This window comes from Protomyctophum parallelum (genome assembly GCF_964188405.1).
Source record: "Protomyctophum parallelum genome assembly, chromosome: 21".
NCBI classification, from domain to species: domain Eukaryota; kingdom Metazoa; phylum Chordata; class Actinopteri; order Myctophiformes; family Myctophidae; genus Protomyctophum; species Protomyctophum parallelum.
In genome coordinates this window covers 31233809-31258551 of record NC_139713.1, presented here as the reverse complement: position 1 = coordinate 31258551, position 24743 = coordinate 31233809, and the positions used below count along the sequence as shown (strand labels likewise).

Genomic DNA, 24743 nt, shown 5'->3' with positions numbered 1-24743 from the left:
AGCAAAGAATCACACCCGTGTGAACTGAGTGGTGCAACTCCGTGTGGGGTTCCCGGAACTTCCAGGAACGTGCCCAGGGTGCCAGCCCGGTTCGGGACCGCCGGAAAGGGTCGAGAAATGACAGAGTTACTGCGTGGGGGAATTAGCAGAAAACACACACTCTCACTCTCTCTCTCTCTGTCTCACATGCACGCTCCACATTGTAATTAGCAGGCAACAGTGCAACACTATCTCTCTCTGTTTCTAGCACAACAGCGCCACTTTTGCCCCTACTGGTACTCTAAACATAGGGACATAAACATAGGGCTGTTCCTTGGAGTAGCTGCACCACTCAAAAATGGGAAGCGAAAAAAAACAAGTCTGAACAGCTGTTTAGATTTGTGTACCAAAACACATTTCAGTTAGTGGCCTTACGCCTTAGACTGAACTGACATTGCTTGGAGACAGGCAGACAGACAGAGGGACGGACAGAAAGACAGAACTGAATGTGTTAACGTTAGGGATGTCAGTAACGGATAGTTTCCCAACCGGTTACCCGTTAGGATTAACCGGTTCATTACCGGATAGTGGTTGATTTTTTTCTTTTTTTAATAGGCTACCCCAAATGTAATATGCATGTATAGGCTACATAATTAAAGTTGGTAGACGAATGGCATACATTTATTTATGCTCCTTTTATAAAAGACAAACAAAAAAGCAACATTTAACAATATAAATAAATTGTTGTAGGCTTCTGGCTTAATCATCAATAAACAACGCATCGCATCTGCATGATGCATGCATCTGCGCGTCTACAGTACAGAGGTCCGCCGGTTCTAGTCCAACAAAACATAAATAAATCCAGTCCAGATCCGAGCAACCTATACCTATAAAGCCACTGGACGCATGGGCTAAGCCTTTTTTTATTATTAAGGAAGATCAGCATGCATGTCACCGTGTTCCGTTTGTTGACTTTTCGCTGACGAGAAAACCCTCAAACATCGATAGCACATGGCTAACTTTTGATAGCCGTAAGCCGTGCCAGTGTGGAGACGGATAGGAGGGCAGCGGCGGCTGTAAACGTTCTCCCTCCAGGCCAAATGGCCAATAATGGATTTAATAATGTAGGTCTCTGCATTGATACGGTCGACATGTGTTCATCTCGTCTCGCTGTCACTCGCTTACATTTTGACTACCGCAAAGCTACCGTTGTAACTTGTAGCCAACTAGCCATTGAAGTACAACAGAGAACGGGGACATTGAGGGGGCAGAAAACAGAGCCCGAGCGCTGTTCATGCAGCCTGGAGTGCGACAAGCTGGGCGGCGCAAATAGCAATTTTAGGCATGTGTGCAACATGACAACTGTTTTAAAGTATTGTACAGTGACAACTACAGTCTCTGTAATGTTTATGTTGTACTATTACTAAAAACGATCTAAAATAAAGGGATTTAAGATCAGAACACGCATTTATTATTATGCAAATTAACCGTTAAAGCTGATAAAAATATCCGGATGTTTCTTAACGGTCGGCTAACCGGTTAACCGGTTAACCCCTGACATCCCTAGTTAACGTCTTCAGAATCAACTCCATTATTGTCTTATCCACAACCCTGTAGCTGTACAGTATGTGTATATATACTATTATACAATCGTTAAACCACAAACACACTTCCAGCAAAGAGAAAAGCCAGGGCCCACGTCATTGATCGTCCTGTAGTTGACAAGGAATCAGATTGCTGTGTGCGTGCGTGCGTGTGTAATAATAATAATCTTTATTTTTATTTTTTTTAAGATATTTTTTTTGCGGCTTACGCCTTTTATTGATTTTTTAAGGGACAGACAGTAGGCTGACAGGAAACGGGAGAGAGATGGGGGGATGACATGCGGTAAAGGCCGTGTCGGGTCCGGGAGTCGAACCCGCGGCACACCGCGACTGGATCACCAGTCCGGTGCCCAGACCGTTACGCTACGGCCTGGGCCAATAATAATCTTTATTGTCCCGAAGGATATTCATCTTCACAGGTCTGTTCAACACCAACAACAAAAGCAGCACATAGTACAGAAAAACATTACACCAAGACAATATACAAAAACATGAGTTCCCCACTGTGTACAGAAACCCTCCTATGTGGGCATAAAGAAGAACAGGCTAAACTCACACAAGTGGAAAATGCCTAGCAGATTTGGAGCCGTTATACACTGGAACTCTTTTCTAAGATTTGGAGCCGTTGTTATACACTGGAACTCTTTTCTCAGCCGCAGGGAGCTTCTTGGATTACAACAAACCAGGAAGTGTAGTGAACAACTAGCACAGCGGTAGAACCATAGCGGGCAACAGTCCCACATGACCGTAAACAAACCGTGAGTGTTTCTCTAACACAAGTGCTGCCTCTAAAACATTCAAACTGGAGGGGAAGATAGCGAGGAGCAAGCCACGGCAAATTGAGCTAGAAGGTTCAAGGACTATAGACGCATATCTGCTCATATGCTTTCTGTTTTTCATAACATCTTTCCAGGGGTGTAGTGGAGTGGATTCTCGGGTTTGAGTGGTCAATTGATAGACTTGTACTGGGGGAAACATTAGCCAAAATGCTGATCTACAAGCTCACAGCGCATTGCAGTGCGACATGCTGAGAGCTCGTAGATAGGCTATTTTGGGGCGAAGAGATCTTGTGTAGAGGGGGGGGGGGGGGGGGGGAATCAGCACTAGACCCCTTCAAAAAAAATAAAAAAACATGGAAGTCACTTGAGGACATTTGGGAGGACATATCCCTGTGTGTGTGTGTGTGTGTGTGTGTGTGTGTGTGTGTGTGTGTGTGTGTGTGTGTGTGTGTGCGTGTGTGTGTGGACATGCCTCTGTGACAAGCAAAGGCAGATTGCGTGGACCAGATGGGACACCCTGTCACGTGTGTGGTACACAAGAAACTGAGTTATCAAAGGGGAAGTATCAAAGCAGAATAATACATGTGCAGATTGTGAACATATTTGCACAGTGTACAGCTTGTCTGTCTCAATTTCTTTTAAGCATTAACGGTAGGTGCTCTAGACAACATTCCTTATGTCCCTGAGTCATGTCTTTAAGGCAGAACTCTGTTCCTTATGTCCCTGAGTCATGTCTTTAAGACAGAACTCTGTTCCTTATGTCCCTGAGTCATGTCTTTAAGACAGAACTCTGGGCCCAGGCCGTAGCGTAACGGTCTGGGCACCGGACTGGTAATCCAGTCGCAGTGTGCTGCGGGTTCGACTCCCGGCCCCGACACGGCCTTTACTGCATGTCATCCCCCCATCTCTCTCCCGTTTCCTGTCAGCCTACTGTCTGTCCCTTCAAAAATCAATAAAAGGCGTAAGCCGCAAAAAAATATCTAAAAAAAAAAAAGAAGACAGAACTCTGTTCCTTATGTCCCTGAGTCATGTCTTTAAGACAGAACTCTGTTCCTTATGTCCCTGAGTCATGTCTTTAAGGCAGAACTCTGTTCCTTATGTCCCTGAGTCATGTCTTTAAGACAGAACTCTGTTCCTTATGTCCCTGAGTCATGTCTTTAAGACAGAACTCTGTTCCTTATGTCCCTGAGTCATGTCTTTAAGACAGAACTCTGTTCCTTATGTCCCTGAGTCATGTCTTTAAGGCAGAACTCTGTTCCTTATGTCCCTGAGTCATGTCTTTAAGACAGAACTCTGTTCCTTATGTCCCTGAGTCATGTCTTTAAGACAGAACTCTGTTCCTTATGTCCCAGAGTCATGTCTTTAAGACAGAACTCTGTTCCTTATGTCCCAGAGTCATGTCTTTAAGACAGAACTCTGTTCCTTATGTCCCTGAGTCATGTCTTTAAGGCAGAACTCTGTTCCTTATGTCCCTGAGTCATGTCTTTAAGACAGAACTCTGTTCCTTATGTCCCTGAGTCATGTCTTTAAGGCAGAACTCTGTTCCTTATGTCCCAGAGTCATGTCTTTAAGACAGAACTCTGTTCCTTATGTCCCTGAGTCATGTCTTTAAGGCAGAACTCTGTTCCTTATGTCCCTGAGTCATGTCTTTAAGGCAGAACTCTGTTCCTTATGTCCCTGAGTCATGTCTTTAAGGCAGAACTCTGTTCCTTATGTCCCTGAGTCATGTCTTTAAGGCAGAACTCTGTTCCTTATGTCCCTGAGTCATGTCTTTAAGGCAGAACTCTGTTCCTTATGTCCCTGAGTCATGTCTTTAAGGCAGAACTCTGTTCCTTATGTCCCTGAGTCATGTCTTTAAGACAGAACTCTGTTCCTTATGTCCCTGAGTCATGTCTTTAAGGCAGAACTCTGTTCCTTATGTCCCTGAGTCATGTCTTTAAGACAGAACTCTGTTCCTTATGTCCCAGAGTCATGTCTTTAAGACAGAACTCTGTTCCTTATGTCCCTGAGTCATGTCTTTAAGGCAGAACTCTGTTCCTTATGTCCCTGAGTCATGTCTTTAAGACAGAACTCTGTTCCTTATGTCCCTGAGTCATGTCTTTAAGGCAGAACTCTGTTCCTTATGTCCCAGAGTCATGTCTTTAAGACAGAACTCTGTTCCTTATGTCCCTGAGTCATGTCTTTAAGGCAGAACTCTGTTCCTTATGTCCCTGAGTCATGTCTTTAAGGCAGAACTCTGTTCCTTATGTCCCTGAGTCATGTCTTTAAGGCAGAACTCTGTTCCTTATGTCCCTGAGTCATGTCTTTAAGGCAGAACTCTGTTCCTTATGTCCCTGAGTCATGTCTTTAAGGCAGAACTCTGTTCCTTATGTCCCTGAGTCATGTCTTTAAGGCAGAACTCTGTTCCTTATGTCCCTGAGTCATGTCTTTAAGACAGAACTCTGTTCCTTATGTCCCTGAGTCATGTCTTTAAGGCAGAACTCTGTTCCTTATGTCCCTGAGTCATGTCTTTAAGGCAGAACTCTGTTCCTTATGTCCCTGAGTCATGTCTTTAAGACAGAACTCTGTTCCTTATGTCCCTGAGTCATGTCTTTAAGGCAGAACTCTGTTCCTTATGTCCCTGAGTCATGTCTTTAAGGCAGAACTCTGTTCCTTATGTCCCTGAGTCATGTCTTTAAGACAGAACTCTGTTCCTTATGTCCCTGAGTCATGTCTTTAAGACAGAACTCTGTTCCTTATGTCCCTGAGTCATGTCTTTAAGGCAGAACTCTGTTCCTTATGTCCCTGAGTCATGTCTTTAAGACAGAACTCTGTTCCTTATGTCCCTGAGTCATGTCTTTAAGACAGAACTCTGTTCCTTATGTCCCTGAGTCATGTCTTTAAGGCAGAACTCTGTTCCTTATGTCCCTGAGTCATGTCTTTAAGGCAGAACTCGTGCAGTGTCCGCTGGCTCCGAGCGCAACAACAACAATTATAATAATCCCCGCCCCTGGCCTTGAGCATGGCAAAGATAATAAGATTATATTCATTGTCAAAACAGCTCTAGTTTTCAGTCAGACTTCCTGAGTTACGACAAGTCAGACACCAGATATTTGCACCTCCAAGCACAACTCTCTCCATGTCTCCACAGGGTAGGGTGGGATGTGAAAATGAGCTGTGTCCATGCCCATTCAGAGTTCGATTCTACAAATGTCTTCTAAATCATGACAGTTTTCAGAAAAAGCTATGTTTCTATGTCAGTGGTGCTCAACCTTTTTCATGTCAAGGACCCCCAGAATGATCTGTATTTGGCCGCAGACCCCCCCCCCCCATCTGAAAATATGTAGTTCCAGGGACTACATATTTGAGTTAAAAACGTTCGCTCTGAGAGAATATATATTCAAAGATTTACGCCACATTTTCAAGATCTTTCAAAAATAGCTGTTTTTTTTTTTTTCAAAAGCTAAAGTATAACATAATACTAATAAAACTATAAACCATGAGATAAAGTTGTTACAATTTGATCTGATAGTTGTTAGTTGTTACAGTTGTGAGCTTGTAGATCGGCACAAACATAAACAACCATCCAGATCTGGTTCTTTGTCCACTAAATGTGGGGGGAACAATGAACAAACATTTTGCTGTCGGACAGAAACCTTGAATCTCCATATTTAAACTAGTTATGTATTTATTTTAATGAATGATGCTTAAAAGCTCTTCTACCTCGGATTTGAACCCGGCTTCCTGCACAAGTGCTGGGATATTTGATGGTCATATTGACCATCAAAATTACTTTTGATTCATGGAAAAAAGGTTAATACATACTGCAGTGCCATGCACTCAAAGTATTACCAAGAGCTTGTAACTAAATAACAACTACAGTGGAGCCAATGGAACACAGGTTCTTTCATTTCCTGAAAAGTGACGGTTTTAATTTTGATACAAGGTTTGCCCGCGACGATTAGCTGTCTACCTTGAACATGTCATGCAGAACATCAAGTGCTCCAGCGAACATTCTGATAACCACCAAGCCCTATCACTCAGAGGTTCAGGGACAGTAACAAATTACATTTACTCTCGAGTGCAGTACTTTTACATTTAGACCTGAGACCAGATTCTACAAAATGTCTGCTAAATCCTGACAGTTTTCTGAAAAACGTTTCTATGTCAGTGGTGCTCAACCTTTTTCATGTCAAGGACCCGCCGAATGATATACATGTATTTAGCTGCGGACCCCGATCTTAAAATATGTTTTTCCAGGGACCCCCAGAAACAAAGATTTGAGTTAAAAACGTTCACTCTGAAAGAATATATTCAAAGATTTGCGCCACGTTTAAAAGAAATAGCAGATCTACAGTACAAGCTCGTATCGCGGCACTCGGTGCAGTGCTATGAGCTTGTAGATCTGCTATTTTTCAATAGCTAAAGTATACCATGATGCTTAAAACACCAAAAGGGGTTCCCGTCCTGAATATAAAGTATACTTTATATTTTTGGATACTTTTGACTTCATCACACACACATTTCAAAGACAAATACTGTACTTTTGACTCCACTAGACTCCACTAAGAATTAACCATTTATATTTTAATCCATATTTCAAGTACTTTGAAATTTGTTCTTTTGAATACTTAAGCACTTTCAAAGGTCAGCTCACTTATTATTTTCAAACCGCACGAGAGAAGGTAATATTATATCACTGATAAACATAATGGTAACATTTTACTGTGCCAAATAGGAGAACTCATCAACATTTATTTTAATTTGCACAATGTACGTCTCAATCACAGAACAATTGTTGGTTTCAATGCCATCATTTTCACAGTCACGCTCTGTTGCACATGTGTTTGTAATTGTTTTTAACTAGAGCGGTGCCTGCTGGGCACTGGCCTACTTGGTACGATGCAAGTTGGAAATGCCCCACCCAGTTATTATGCGTGTCCATTTTATGCCCATATATGGAGTTGTTTGTCAGGCATGCTCAAATATGGAGTCTATGCAGATGTCAGAACAGGCCAGCTCCAGATATGGAGATATAATTTGGGCCCTGTCCAGAGCCCTGGCAGAGTCTTTTGTGCTGGTTCTGGACAACGGTGTATCCGACGGAGTCGATCCCGGGCACTGCACTCCCTGTGGTGGTGTCAAATTTGTCGGTTCTCGAATTACATGGATTACAGACATATGTACACACAGAGACTTGGTGCATTTATAGATTTAGATTTCACGTTTTTATATATGTTAATATCTATTCTAGGGTCTAGGTTAGGGTCTATTGTTTAAAGATGGAGTGCCGTCTGCCGTGATTTTTCTCCCCCCCCTAAAACATGATCATCAGGTATTATGATTACACTAGGAGGAAGATTTCTTTCAAAATAGTGTACAGAAAGTGTTAAAATTATGTTTTTGTGACCACACCCACGAGTTCATTAAGTATACCTGGTTTTCACCTTAGCACCACCCACCTGAACTTAAGCCTTGCCCACAGCTGTTGTTGTATGATCATGTGGGAGGGGTTAGGGTTATGATGTCACAAAAATGGTGTTATTTTGATTGGGCCTTTTGACTCAAAGGCTTTCAGCTTACAGGAAGAAACCAAAATACATATTTCAATATTATAACCACACCTGATGTCACTGTAAACGAGGCAGGGCAATCACACTCGGTGTCTTTCGAGCATATATAATAAAGGTTTGTATGAATGAATGAACATGCACAAACGAGACATCTTTTATTGTAATACAAAGTTGCAATTAGGGATACAAATCCACCGCGGTGCATCCGGCTTGGCCGACCGTCTATAAACACAACTGGACGTGCTCGGGGGAGGGAAGCGGGACGGGGAGACCCCTGTATGCAGGTCAAGCAATAATGCACGAAAGGAGGAATTCATTATGGTGACTTTCAAAATACTGATATATATGACGTAGAGCCATTGTCCTATTCCTCCCACCCAGCACTCTTTACTCATGACGTAGAGCCTTTGTCCTATTCCTCCCACCCAGCACTCTGTACTCATGACGTAGAGCCTTTGTCCTATTCCTCCCACCCAGCACTCTGTACTCATGACGTAGAGCCTTTGTCCTATTCCTCCCACCCAGCACTCTTTACTCATGACCAGGGGAGCAGTCAGACAGATATTTTGTGAAGCCTGAAACTCCTGAAAGTTCATATAATGTCCTGTTGTGGCGCTGTCACTGGACCCAAAAAAACCCATAGAAGTCCATGTATTTGGGCCCAACTTCACCTAGACTGTATTACCTTAATAAACATGGTCATGAATACTTTCTGCTTCCAGTCACTAGTTTAAAGTCTCATTTCTAATTTTCTTTTTGGAAAATTATGGTCCCATTTATAAAATAAATGACCATAAAGTCGCGTATGTTCTGAGGGGCGTGGCTACCGTTACAGTCTATGATCGGGAGTCCCCACCCACTCGAGTCAAAATAAAAACCAACGGAGAAGAAGGGGGGAAGTCCCGCCTCGTTGTCTGGGCAGCCAATGGCCAGCTGGGCCCAAACGGAGCCAGCCAATGGCCAGCTGGGCCCAAACGGATCTAGAAAGATGGCGACTTACAGTGCAGGAATAACAGGCTTCATTTTACGTCCATGTTAGACCCGGGGAACGCTTTGTCCATATTTTTTACAGTCTATGCTCATGACGTAGAGCCTTTGTCCTATTCCTCCCACCCAGCACTCTGTACTCATGACGTAGAGCCTTTGTCCTATTCCTCCCACCCAGCACTCTGTACTCATGACGTAGAGCCTTTGTCCTATTCCTCCCACCCAGCACTCTGTACTCATGACGTAGAGCCTTTGTCCTATTCCTCCCACCCAGCACTCTTTACTCATGACGTAGAGCCATTGTCCTATTCCTCCCACCCAGCACTCTGTACTCATGACGTAGAGCCTTTGTCCTATTCCTCCCACCCAGCACTCTTTACTCATGACGTAGAGCCTTTGTCCTATTCCTCCCACCCAGCACTCTTTACTCATGACGTAGAGCCTTTGTCCTATTCCTCCCACCCAGCACTCTTTACTCATGACGTAGAGCCTTTGTCCTATTCCTCCCACCCAGCACTCTGTACTCATGACGTAGAGCCATTGTCCTATTCCTCCCACCCAGCACTCTGTACTCATGACGTAGAGCGTTTGTCCTATTCCTAGCACCCAGCACTCTTTACTCATGACGTAGAGCCATTGTCCTATTCCTCCCACCCAGCACTCTTTACTCATGACGTAGAGCCTTTGTCCTATTCCTCCCACCCAGCAATCTGTACTCATGACGTAGAGCCTTTGTCCTATTCCTCCCACCCAGCAATCTGTACTCATGACGTAGAGCCTTTGTCCTATTCCTCCCGCCCAGCACTCTGTACTCATGACGTAGAGCCTTTGTCCTATTCCTCCCACCCAGCACTCTGTACTCATGACGTAGAGCCTTTGTCCTATTCCTCCCACCCAGCACTCTTTACTCATGACGTAGAGCCTTTGTCCTATTCCTCCCACCCAGCACTCTTTGCTGACGGGTGCCTCACCACCCGGCTTCCCTCCTTCCAACATGGACCAGTTTTGTTCGTATGGACACTTGACAAAGCCAGATGTTACCACGGCGGATTCTAACCCCCAAACTTCTCAGTGGTGGGCAGGCACTTTTACCACTGCGCCACAGTGCCACAGAGTTAACATCTAGAGTAAAAACTGGCTCATGTGGCCCAGGGGTAAAGTTATTGCCCACCACCACAGAGAGAGACTACAGGGGTTTGAATCCCCTTGTGGTGTGTCTGGCTTGGCCGGGCAATCACCAGAACAAAATTGGCCAATACAATACCTTCAGGATTTAGCACATGACAGGGAACTAGATTACAAAGGGAATTGGGAATTGACATAATGACTACAGGAAAAAGGAAAAACTTGCTCAACCAATACCCCAGCCCACTCTCACTAACTACAGTATGTACTGTACTAGTATGTTGACTTTTTATATTGTGGAATTTATAATCACAGTATTCTTCCACCACTGAGTACGTCATACACTTAGCTTCCCGAACAGACATACATTAAAACAGATTCCACGGTACAGCAAGATGTATCTGTAATCTGTCCAAAGCCAGACTGCCCTAAACCCACATGTGCTGCTATAACAGATTGCTATCAATATGAAATCAGACATCCAGAGTCAGAGGAGAATCAGTGAGCCAGAAAGGCATTATGTTTCAAGGACAGCTATAGGTGGTTCCCCGTCAACCTTCTCATGCAAATGTTGAGCTTTTTGAAAAGTTTGTCGGCTCAGGTTGAAAGGTTTCCCTGTAATGTGAATCTCAGTGGTTCTCAAAGTGGGGTCCAGGGACCCTCAGGGTTCCGTGATGGGGTTCCAACTGGCCTCTTACGTGTCATGCATGCTGCATGTAATTTATCTCCTTGTGCACTTTGAGTGTGACTAATGCACTTGCTTTAATCTTCTGTACACTGATAATGTCATGGGATGCATGTACATACTGTACATTACCCGGAGATGCTGAACCACTAGTCTACTCTATACTGCCTATATTGTCTCTGATGTTTTGATGCTTTGTTGTTTTGAAGTATTTATGATTACTGTTTTATAACCTGTCTGTAAAGCACTTTGTAACTATATGTTTGGAAAGGTGCTATACAAATAAAATTCATTCATTCATTCATATGAGCTATTATCAACGGAAATCTCGCACCGAGGTCCCAGCTGACACTTTTCAGATGGGGATCCGCAGGTCCTTGACATGAACATGTTTGAGAAGCACTACATTAATCATTTACCGGTAACTTCATCAATAAGTGTCTCCCATCTGGGCCTGCATGGGTCGACCCTGAACAGACATAGCAGCAGGACAATGGCAGTGTTGAGTTTGTACTGTAGATCTGCTGCACAGATGCTTTTCCGGTTGAGAAAACGCTCATCTGCAGTGACTTATATAGTGAGAGAAGTGTCATTATGATTTGTCTCCTCAGAATTACTTTTAATAATAAATTAATTCAACCAAAGGCACAGCCTAACTGGTTACATAAACAAATGCATAGCCAAGACTCTATCACATTCCCTCTGAGGGAGAGCAATACTGTATATACTGTATATAATCACTAATTGATTGGCCAATAGCCAATTTGGCCAATGGCCATCATTGCCTAGCCTGGTGGAACCACTCCAACCACACCATGTTGTCCTGCTGGACAACATTTGAGACGGTGTACTCCGAACCAATTCTGGTCGGAGCGATATGTAGCCGCTAGAGGCGGGATCAACACGGCGCAAATGTAGACACAACCTAACAAGACTACAACTCGACATTATTATGGAGATATCAGATTTTTGTCCCGCTGCTTCCGGGTTCATCGTTTCTGCTTGAGAGAGCCCAGATGCAGGCAGGAGGAGAGAACTTGTGAACTCAATACTGCCGCAATCTGGCAGAGTCAGGTTAATCATTCCCCCCCCCCCCCTCCCTCCCCTCCCCTTCAAATTCAGCATCTCGCCTGCTCTCTGCAAAATAGAACAACTACATCATGTTGGCCAGAAGTCCTCGTGTTCAACCATCAAGAGATTACGTTCGAGTACAGTGCATGGGGACCAGACAGACACAGACACAGACACACACACACACACACACACACACACACACACACACACACACACACACACACACACACACACACACACACACACACACTAGAGCTGCTACTGTGTCAGCAGAAATGACACTCTTTTTGCAGTCTTATGAAAGAAGATCCCACCCTGACGTAAGTCTCTGAGCAGTGCTTAACATATCTCACAATGCACACGGGTCTTCTTCCCGAATGGAGAGATTTAGCTAAATCATTTAGGTGCTAGAGAATCTGTGCTGAGAATGCTTAAAATAAATTGTTTGTTTGCATTCATTTATGGAAAGAATACTAGGGGGGTTTGCACTGCATGTCAAATGCAAAATGTTACCTTTACGATCTTGATCCATTCAAAGTGGTGGCGTTTGCCGTTTTATGTGTGTGGATTTTAGAGGGAAACACACTTTCTCTTTTAAGTTGGACAATAAAGAATGGGCCTTTTGCTGAGCTCACACTGGCAGATACAAAAGACAGAAAGCTACACAGCATATTTGTAGCTTTGTAGCTGGAGTTGAAACCAGCATGCAGCTCAACTAGTTTGTAGCTGCACATTCCTCTGGAATGCACTCCCCAAACACATCAGAGATGCTCCCTCCCTCCCCACCTTCAAAACCGCACTGAAAACCCACCTGTTTAGAATAGCATTTCCAAGCTGACATGTTTTTAACTTGTTATATGTACTGTTGGTTATTGCTTTTTTTTTTTACTGTTTTTACCAGCTTGCAATAGCAAGCTGTCTATCATCGATGTGCAAGCTAGTCCTCTAGCTGGTTTTCTCATTGGCAGCCTCATCTCTAGGCAACCACACACATTTTGCAGCCAATGGGAGAGCATTTTTGCTCTCAGCCAATGGGAGGCTGCTGTGCACGCCAATGTCAACGTCGCACGCCCACTTTCAACTATTACTATTTCAGAAACGGATTCTACTGTCAATTTCACCACGGGATTGCGTGATTTAGATTGTGTGGGATTCTACTGTCAACTTCCTACTGTCAACTTTTCAACTTCTAATAAAGTTGTCCTTTTCTTATGTCCCCCCCCCCCCCCCCCCCCTATATGTCCCAGATATTATTATTACGTTGTAGCTTTTGGAGCAGCTAAAAACATCAGATGTATCTTTGTATCTTGAAAAAGAGCTGCCAGTTTGAACGCAGTATAAGAGTACCATGTCTATATGACTTACAAAGTGAGGCACGTCTGTACAACTTGACAAATAAGGGGTTACAGATACTATTAACCCATTCTGACCTGAGATCAGATTCATACGAGGTTTCCACTGGACACACACTGGTCTGATTAACCCATTCTGACCCGAGATCAGATTCTAAAAATGTCAGTCGTTCTTCGATTTTTCAAAAATAGCAGACCTACAAGCTCGTATCGCGCCACTCGGTGGCGCGATATGAGCTTGTAGATCTGCTATTTTTCAACAGGTAAAGCACGACATGATGCTAACACCAAAACGGGTGCCCGTTCAGAATGGGTTAAAGGTTCAAGGTTGGTCTTGGACACAATAAGACTGCGGGTCTTATACTGTAGCATACATAAATACAATACTGTATTACTACTGTAAAAGTGACTCGTACAGAATATAAATAATAAATAAAACACCCAAGTGTTGGGGGTCTATCCTGGTAATGAGAAAGGTTGAGATTTGAGAATCACCGATTTATAAGTCAATGCAAAACACACTCGGTAAGCCTTTAAGCCTGCCGCAATAGTGATAGTGCTTGGGAATTCTCTGTTAAGGCTTATGTACTGGAAAAAGATGACTTTCATGTGATTAAACATGACATGTCCTGACATGACGTACCCCCATGAGGTACCCCACACATGCAACAGGTTAAAAATAAAGGTGAATTCATTCGCATCTAAATGTAGATCAATGTTGTCATGATTAACCACTTAAGCCTGAATAATACTTTGTCATACAATAGTGTCACGGCACCAGCATATTATGATATTAAGCACATTAAGCATAGTCCTGAGCTTTTTTGAGAATATGTGCCAGTATTTGACATGCCCAAAATAGGGAGAGCAAAGTTAATGTAAGTACTGTACTCGCCTTTACACAACAATCATTTCCCTAAAGAGAGACCGGTTAACAGGTCACAATGAAAACAGAAATAACTTATTATGCTGGATGAAAATAAGGACCTCTCATTGTTCGAATAATCAATGGCATTTTTGGTTTATGATGAATGAAAACAGAAATAACTTACTATGCTGTGGAATAAAGTAAGAAAAGAATCTCTCATTGTTTGGACAAGCGATGTCAGTTGGTCAACTGGCCAAGTGAAGTGAGTGCGTGTGTGAGTGAGTGACATCGAGTCAGAGAACAAATGAGACTATACAGAGGAAAGTAGGCTATGCTCCATCTTGCGCCACCCTTATCCCTTATCCCTAAACTTATTTGCCATTTTTTTTACTGTTTTGAAAATAAATTTAAAATAGTTCAACTAGCCGATCTACATCTACACGTTGTGAGCTTGTAGATCAGCTATTTTTACTATTTTAAAAGGTTTTTTAAAATAGTAAGAAATGGCAAATAGGTTTAGGGATAAGAGTTAAGGGGTGGCACAAGATATAGCCCTAAATGTTCTCTCTCTCTCACGTCACACTCCAAAATGTATAAATGTGTGCATGTGTGCGTGCACGCGAGCTCCGGCACCTATACATCTGCATAGTATACATTATATTTTGTGTATTAAGTAGCCGTGTAATAAGCGGGATAATTGATGGGTCTGCGGTCATTATCGAGAAATAAAATCCCTTCAAATGGTATGAAACTCTGAAGTCAACAAATATCAGGGTATGTCACGTACTGTAAATAGCGAATGCCATGAAAACAACTTAGTGCTACAAGGATAGTAGATAAACCAACCCAGCAGCTGTCTGTCCAGATAACACGTTATCTGGTGGTGTTGTGACTTTATATATTGTCAATTACTTGCATGAGAGGGGGAGAGGTGGTGGAGTTAGCTGCTTTAGCAGACAGTTTGAGGGTCCAATGGAGCTAAGAGGTTTTGTCCGAAGCGCTTTTTACTCCTTTTCATTGGTTCAATATTTTTTTTAACCAACACATATACGTAAAGGGTGTTCCATAGCACTGATTTATATATATAAAAAATGGAGTTAGGTGGTTTCCTCCCAACACAAACAAATCTATCCAAATTACATAACATTCTGTTTCTTTACTATATTTATTGCTATTTACCTGCTACTGTGTGTGTTTTAACCCATTAAGATCTGAGGTTGCTTCTACAAATGCCTTCAATCAGTAGTTCTCAAACTTTCAAGATTGTTCAAAAATGTTCAAAAATAGCAGATGTACAAGCTCGCAGCACGGCACGAATTGACATTTTTGAATAGCCAAGACAAAAATCTAAAATGTCAGACGCCTTCCCAATTTTAATGGGTTGATTTCGTTTGGATGCAACGTGATTTTTATGTTTGTATATTACAATGCAATATATGTGGCCTCTACACTAAACCTGATTTGACAAACAAGTAAATAACATGTGCAAGAAACCAACATACATATAACGAGCACCTGCAAACAAAACTAGAAGGGATTGAAGGAATGAGCAGTGCTACGGGGTGAGTCTGCAGTCCTGACTGGGGGAGGGGGGTCATTCCACGCCTCAGTAACATTAAGCAGTGCAGAGAGCTATTATGGGATAGAGCATATTATGGGATGAATCAGAGTGGTGCGTGTCGTGTGCACACACACACACACACACACACACACACACACACACACACTTTTGTATTGCAAAACTTGTGAGGACATCACTATTTTCGGAAGTTATACTGTATGCCATTTTGTTTTGCCATTTTTATCCCCATCCCTTGAGTGTACAGTAACACTCTCTGGTGGAGTTTTTGCCTCCACTGCCCAACTACGGATAAGCAGTTGAAGCTGGATGGATGGATGGATGGATGGATGGATGGATGGATGAGGCCAATTTTAGCAAAAAACTATTTTCCCAACTACTGAGCTCTTGTCCAAACCTCACTCAAATCGGTACACAGATTCTATTCCGATTGGCTATGATTGTCTTTCACAGTTCGCGGGAGGGGCCCGTTTTCGCGCATGCACGCGCACACACACGCGCACGCGCACACACACACACACACACACACACACACACACACACACACACACACACACAGTCTGCTCTGTCTACACTACAGCATGGGTATACAAATGCATACACACGTATACTGCGGCAAATTCACTGTTGTGTTGTTTAATTGCCCAGCTGAGGAGCCATTGTACAGTATGATATCACTGAGGATCAAGTACACACACTGTTCCCTTTGTTCAGATCACATGACACAAACACGTACACACACAACATCAAAACACATGATGTGTGTGTGTGTGTGTGTGTGTGTGTGTACATGCACATACCGTACCGAGCTGATGTTGACCTTGACCTTAACCCTTCAGCCCATAATTACCGTACGTAATTTGAATTTGGCAAACATACACATGAAAGCACATATGCAGGAAAACACACAGCAAAGGGGTGTTACACAAAAAGACGGAAAATCAAGGAAACCACCTGTCCACTTAATAGATGATGAAAAGAATGGCATCAAAGAGCAGTTGCTTGGTCTTTCTTTCTCAATTTCATGTGTTTCTTAGCAGATTTAGTAGCCAGAGTGGCTTTATTGTGAGGGCTCGGATGGTAAATGGCAAGAACCCTAAAGCTAGTCAACAACAAACAACAATGGTCACACAAGTGACTATTGTAACTAAAGTGAGAGAAAGAAAAGATGGAACTTCAAAGAAACTACTGTACGATGCCTGCTCTGGATGCCAGATGAACATCAAACCTAGTGTAGTATCTGACTAACAACAAGACAATGCTACAGCAGAGAACATTAAATAGAAATCACGACTGTAGTGGAAAGTACATTTACATTTAAGTACTGTAGCCTACTTAAGTTTTAGATATTTTTTACTTTACTGGAGTTTATCAATTTTTCAGTACTTTCACTACATTTCAGAGGCAAATATTGTACTTTTACGCAACTATAATTATTTTAAAACTTTAGTCAGATTTCAATTATTATTACGAAACCACTTCAGACCTATACAGTATGCACATTCCTTTTTATTTCAACTGTTCCTGCAACACGTACAATTTCTCCAAATAATAAAAAGAGAGCAGAGAGAATAATTGGAGCAAGTTTCCCAAGGCAGTGCTCCTCCACAGGACCAGGAACCATAGTAACATCATTCACAGCTCCCCAGCAACCATGCTCTCCAGCAGGGCCTGGGGAGCCCAGAGAGTACTTGAGAGTTTGTTTGCATCCTCAATAGCACAGCCATCGTGACAGGGCACAGATGTTATGGGAGCATTTTCATAATTCTCATAATTCATAATTTTATAATTCGATAAGGCGGAAACCACCTTCCATTTTTGATTTTTGAGTGGTTCAGCCACTCCAATGAACAGCAACGTCCGTTCATTGTCTGTCTGTCTGTCTGTCTGTAGATCTGCTATTCAATAGCTAAAGCATAACATAATACTAACACCAAAAGGGGTTCCCGCCCAAAATGGGTTGGGAAAGATAGAGCACAAATGAGAGAAAGAATGTGCATAGGGTGTGTGAGGTTGTATTAGTATACTTGGGAGGTATAGCAGAATTTGAGAAATAAGACAGTGTGGTGATAACCGCCCTGGTCCTCACAAGATAAATGATTGTTTTATGGTTGAATCAGACATCATGGGATTGTTTTTGTAAGGAACAGCAATGTGTGTCCCTATGTCTGTTTAGGGTACCAACAGGTGACGGGTCCAATTTTTTGGTCATAAATCAATGCTATTGAACACCCGTCTGTTGTTACGTCTGTGTGTTGGTTAAAAAGATATTGAACCAATGGAAAGTATTACAAAGTGCTTCGGCGAAAACCTCCTAACTATCTACTATCTGCCAAACCAGCTAACTCCACCCGTTCACCCAAATCAGTGCTATTGAACACACTATTGTGTGTTGGTCAATAAATCACACTCGTGCAAAGTTAGGGGCGCTCTTATCATCATACATCACATCACAGCCAGTTCAGCTGAGCACATTCCGTGCTCATACACACAAAACTGTGCATTCCAGGCCCATTCCATGCGCACGTGTCCACACACACACACACACACACACACACACACACACACACACACACACACACACACACACACACACACACACACACACACAGCTGTGTATAGGAGGGGCTGGCGCCCCCCCAAAAAATATTAACCAATGGAAAGTATTAAAAATCGCTTTGACAAAAACCTCCTAACTCCACTTTAGCTCTTATCATTTCCTGAATAATTTACATTTTCTTCCAGACAGCAGAGATATATAAGCTATGCTGATTTACTGTACATAACATAATACAATTTACAATTTAGGCATTTAGCAGAATGCTAATACATACCGTAATGAATATGTGGCCCAGTACGGCACAAAGCCAGTCATTGAGGCTTTTTTTATTTTTTGTCATCTGAAAACAGGGAATCATAGCTACAAATTGACATATTGGTTGTGTAGTTTGACCCACCAGTTTTGGAGATATGACTTATTGAATGATGTGACCTGAGAAAACAGCTCTTAAAGACTTTGTTCCCTGAGCTTTTCACACGTATCTCCACAGAGTATAATGTCCGCTATGGATTAGAGTCAGACCAATATATTGGTTTGGGCCCCATTCAAAAAAAATTAACACCCCCTCCAACTTTCCCCTGTTCCAAAATACCCCCCTTTCCAACCACATAAACAAAGAAAAAGAGAACATTTTCTAACCAACCTGGCATCCCTATTTTGAGTGTTTCCCAACCAGAGGTCTGAGCCCCATCAACTTGTCTGCCTACATGTTCTCAATGTGATATTAGTCCAATTTGTCATAAAGATCTTTCAAAACATTTTTATAAAATTGCAAAAATGTCCAATATACGAGCTCACAATGTGTCGCAATGCACTATTCTTGCCGCAGGCACCCACCCGCCTGCCAGCTCGCTTGGGCGCACCTGACTAGCCCCAAGGCCTCTGTCGGTGTGCCTGCCATGTGTTCAAGTGATTTAAAGTCATGCATTTGTTGTAAAACCTTGCATATACAAGGTATATATATGCAACAAGCAATCCCCAATCAATTTGGCAATGACATACACGCATGTTTGTGATACACAGCAATGGGACAGGTACTCTGGTGTTACTAAAAAGTGGGGGATTACACTTGCGTGAAGTAAGGGGCACCCACTGTGGCTACCAGATGACGTCACTGCTCTAAACAAATGCCAAATGACATCAAGTGAAGTGCTGTTTTGTTTATGTCATTAAAGGTCCATAGACTAGGCTGTCATATGATTCCAAAAGTCAGACGCTAGCAAAACTACACTTGCTTGCAGCATTTTATATCATTTTATTATCCGGCTGTGTGCACTATCAAGGAGAAAAGAGATGTCATATTTGTTTGCCGGTTAGATATTGCTGTCATTAATCAAACTTGCATATCAACAGTGGAATATTGCTGACATACGCTTCAGGCTCACAATATAACACAGCTGGCAGGTGATTTTGTCAGTGCCAGCATTTAACTCTGGACAAAACACTGCACCGAGCATGCTTATTTACCACCGTCAAACTAGGTCTGGGAGTGTAGAAATGGACCTACGGTATAATGGTCTGGACTGTACATACACACAAAGTTTATGAATCAAAACTGTAACTTATGACAAGGAAGATGATCTTGGGGATGCCAAAAATATGAAATGAGAAATGGAAAAACCTGACAATTGTGGTGTTGTGAGTCTAATGAGCGTCCGTGTGTGTGTGCGTGTGTGTGTGTGTGTGTGTGTGTGTGTGTGTGTGTGTGTGTGTGTGTGTGTGTGTGTCCAACCTGCTCAAAGTGCGGGGCGATGGGATCTCTCCTGTGAAGCTGAAGCTGCTTCTCGATGTTGTCCTTCAGGCACTGACAGACACGCCGCTTCTGATCCGCAGAGTAAGCCTCCAGACTGAGGAGACAGTCACACTTCTACAGAGAGAGAGAGAGAGAGAGAGAAAGAGAGAGGGAGGGAGAGGGAGAGAGAGAGGGGTGGGCTGAAAAGTTGTCTACTCATGCCAAAGTGCTTTCATTAACCCATTTTGGGTTGGGAAAGATAGAGCACAAATGAGAGAAAGAATGTGCATAGGGTGTGTGAGGTTGTATTAGTATACTTGGGAGGTATAGCAGAATTTGAGAAATAAGACAGTGTGGTGATAACCGCCCTGGTGGATTGTGCATAGGAGTTATGCCTGATCTAAACACACATTTAGATATGCCCAGCTTTGTGTGTTTGTATGAACCAAATTTTAGATGATTTGATTGGCTGTGCACGGAATGTGATGTATGTATGACGATAAGAGCGCCCCTCACTTCACACAAGTGTGATTTATTCCTCTACGTTTAGGACTCTCGTCCACACGAAAACTGCTTTTTTGGTCAGTTAAACAGAGACTACAGTCGATAAATCGATTACAAAAGGGAAGATTTTCACTTATAGGGCTAGGGTTGCCACAAAAACTAATGAACAAATGCATTCATAAAATCCCCATCCATTATGTTGATGTCCTCACAAGTATAGTAATACAAACGTGCGTGTGTGTGTGTGTGTGTGTGTGTGTGTGTGTGTGTGTGTGTGTGTGTGTAGTGTGTGTGCGTGTGCATGCGTGTGTGTCTACCACAAGAAGGATGTAAACAGCTTGCTGAGAGGCCAGTGAGTGCCTTCAATGAGGCTAATGAGCACATCCTGATTCTTGTACGTGAACATGTACCTCAAGCAACACCAAAGGAGATCAGCCCGCAATGAGTGTCTTTGTTATGCCAGTGTGCGTGCGTGCGTGCATGGTAAATGGGTTTTTGAATCCAAGATTACTCTTTGTCTAGTCATCAAAAAGCAAGTACCGGTAATAATTGCCACTTGTCCTCAGTGACTTTTGTATATGTAGGCCTACTTGTACAAGCAGAGTGCGCAAGTACGGTGATCGGCTGGGTATGTATGTGTGGCGGTGTTGTCCACCAGCCAATAAGGACAACCATTCTTGATGACGTAATTAAGGTACATTTGGTGATCGGCTGGGTATGTGTGTATGTATGTATGTATTTGGTTAAAATGGGTAGGGTTTAAAAAAAGGCAAAAGCATGCTCTGTTGCACTGGCCTAAAAGTGGGTCCTTAAAAACTGCTTAAACTTCTTAGATGTATGTATGTATGTACATGTATGTATGTATGTATTTAAAAGGGGGGCTTTTTTGTATGTATGTATGTATGTATGTATTGTGGAGTCTCACTGGGGGACCGCCAGCCAGTTAAGAGCCACCGCAGCAGAGAGAGACAGACAGAGGGAGGCAGAGAGCGGAAACCACTGCTGGGCACGGTTATCGACACGCGTTATCTCCCCAATCACGTCCTACGTCAACCCGACCCGTCATCGCTGAGATGCCGACCGGAAACCTTTAAATATAAGCGCCGCTCTCTCACTCCTGTTCTGTCCTCTCATCAAGCAGCACGGGCTAACGCTGGCGGTAAGTGAGAACCCGAGCATACCTCCTCATATTTCTCTATAATATTAGCCTGACAAATAATAACTCTCTCTCTCATTCACAACAGGAATATGCACGGGACTTCTCATAAAGCTCCCACTGTGAGACGGTCCCGCCCCGGACCCGCCGAGGGAGTTAGAATAAGGACACTGTTTGAGTTATTATTAAGACTTTATCTGTGTTGACCCATACCCCGACTGACCTAAAGGCTGTTGAAATTCCTATGAAACAATAAAACCCGAGGCCTGGAGCCAACTCATACACCGTTTCTTATGTCTTGGTTTGGGTCAGATGCTATAGTATGTATGTATGTATGTATGTATGTATGTATGTCGGGGTAAGAATGGTGGTCCCTTATTGGCTGTTGATGGTGACGTAACTAAAGTACATTTCAAGGATGGTATCAGGTCAATAACGGGTCTAAAGGATTTAGAACAGCAGTTGTAATACAGTAGTTAGTAGCAGTACTTGCACGCTCTGCTTGTGCACAAGTTGGCCTACTTGTGTGCAAGGCGCAAGTTGACACCTCGACAGAGTGCATTTCTAGTTATGAATTTATTTTTATCTAATAGCTCACAGTTCACTGTATGTACAGTATGTATTGTGACCGACCAGCTGCTGCTGGTAGTGCCTATAAGATTTTACTAGGCTAAAAACTAGGGGTGACTGAGCTTTTGCAGCGGCCGTCCGCAAGCTGCGGGGCAGCCTTCCACATCAGAGCTGCCCAGTCCATAGACATTTTCAAATGTCTCTTAAAGACCTATGTCTTTTCTCTGAGCCTGGCAAGCGAAGATGATGACCTGATGAAGATGTATTGACATTGAAACGTTGTCATTCCTGCACCTGTGAATGACTGGTTTTAATTGTCCGAGACCAGTGCTTTCCTAAACTTGGCTTGAGTCATGGTGGAACCCTGTTGTGCCCATGGCACCCTAAGACCTTGAGTCATGGTGGAAACCCGTTGTGTCCATGGCACCCTAAGACCTTGAGTCATGGTGGAAACCCGTTGTGTCCATGGCACCCTAAGACCTTGCCCTACTGTTGTCTAATGTTTTTCTTTCTTTTCTTTCTTTTTCCTTCCTTCCTTCTCTATTCACCTGTTTAGCACTGTGTGGTTGACATCGGTCATTGTAAATGTGCTTGCTTTATACAGTAAATGAACTTGTACTGCATTATCCCAGTTGCAAGCCAATTTATTCTCCTATTCGTATTTTGTATATTCTTTCGCAATTATAATGAATTGGTAACCCAGAGAAGATGCACATCCAATTCAATATTGTATATTGATCCTGTTTCTATTTTCTTTTTTTTCTCTTTTTTACCAGTATTACTGTAGAAAAGTTTGACACTTTACCCATGCACTGTACACAATTTGACACACTTGATAAACATGACATGACATTGATTCACTTAATTCCTTAACCCATTAAGACATGAGGCTGATTCTACAAATGCCTTCTAAAATCAGTACTTCACACTTTATGACGCACTGTATGCTTGTGCTATTTTTTAATAGCCTATATGCAACCATCTAAAATGACACAGATGCTTTCCTGATTTTAATTGGTTGATGCTGCTCAGCAGTAGTAGCCTACCCTGGCCTCTGTTATGCTTTTTATATATACTAGTATTACTATACATTGTTAACACAGTGTGATGGAACATGTCGCACCGGCATTTCACTCCACACACTTGCATGGTTGTGTGACAAATACATCTTCTCAAGTCTTGAATTATTGACATAATAATGTACAAGAGAGCAGAGACGGTGGCTGCCACAGCGTGCCAGGCATTTAGACCGTATGCTCTTCCCTCCAACACTGCCTGAGGAAGATGCGTTGCACGCAATTGCAGCCATGCAGAATCTCTGCTCTTTGCACATCATTATTTATGTAAATAATTTAAGTACAGCATGTACAAAAAGAGAATATTGTAAATCTTGTCGTTGTTATGGATCTGGCATCCTGCTAGTACAAGGGTCCAATTTGTTTGCACAGATGGCCCGTTTTCTTTTATACAATATTTTCAGAAATGTTTAATAACAACCTCACTTCCGGATGTCCCACATCGTGTCTACAATATGAATTATCCATGACATCAGTTACAATCTAGTTCAGCACAATCGTTAAGTTAAAAGAAAATATTCACAACTGTGTGAGAAAATATACAGGGATTTACTTGCCTCCTGGTAATGTACACAAGAAATGTGGCGCTGATTGATCAAGTGATTTATTAGATTATCTGTGGACGACAGACACACTGATCCTCTTCTAGATGGCTTGCCCCGTAGAGATTATCCATTTTCAGTTGTCATTTGGACTATGCTTGCTGTAGACAGCAGAGTGAAAACACAGCTACTTACTTTCGTGGGAGGAAAAATGCCAACATAATTGGAATTAGATCAGGTGTCCTCAGTATAGGTTGATAGACAGATATTTGATCTGCTGGCAAAGTGATTACATGACAAATAGCAGCGTGTCAATTGACAAGGACAAATCAATACTGTATGTCCCTTCTAGAAGAGTCAGACCCCTGTTACTTCAGAGGACCCAATCCTTGGCCAAGAGTCACTGAAGTCATAGTGTAACTGTTCAAGTCAGCAATGCATACCTGTATGTTTGTATTGACAGACCAGTATAGATCCTTTGCTTTCAGCAGTTTTAAATGGATTCAAGTACCATTCAGTTTTTGTCAAGATTCTGGCAGTACACTTTTGACGAGATGGTGGGCATAATTAGCTGATTTAAGCAGTCACACCTATTTGACCCGGCCGGGTGTGACCACTTGTTGTGCTTGCTACTACTCAATACCTCATACCTACGTCAACACGTACAACTGTCTTCTGTTAGATCCATTGTGTACAATATGTTATGGGCAGGGGTTAGTAGGCCTACACACCATGCTTTGGATAATATCTTGCCTAGAGTGATGGTAAAGCAGCACTGCCACCTATGCAAAAACAATCAATAATCATGGCAAGATGGCATCTAAGAAAAAAGAGCAAACCCAAGATTGTTTATGTGAGGAAAAAAAGAATGACACCAAAGCAGAGAGGACACTGTAGATAAACACTGCTGGTTGATTAAAATGGCGTTGACAATTAGGATTATAAGAATGGGACGCAAATTCGACATTCTCGTGGAAGGCTGGCCGATCCTCCTCTTATAATGCTACATCAGTGGTCAA

The 24743-nt window shown here is 42.7% G+C and overlaps 1 protein-coding gene across 4 annotated transcripts in view; it reads right to left on the bottom strand.

Moving 5' to 3' along the window:
- Positions 1-24743, bottom strand: part of rgs3a (regulator of G protein signaling 3a) — a 193447-nt gene that overhangs the window by 73620 nt on the left and 95084 nt on the right. For all 4 annotated transcript variants that reach the window (XM_083793657.1, XM_083793655.1, XM_083793653.1 and 1 more), the window contains one exon: positions 19877-20011. In XM_083793657.1, the coding sequence (XP_083649783.1) occupies positions 19877-20011 (135 nt within the window). The remainder of the gene's footprint in view (positions 1-19876; positions 20012-24743) is intronic.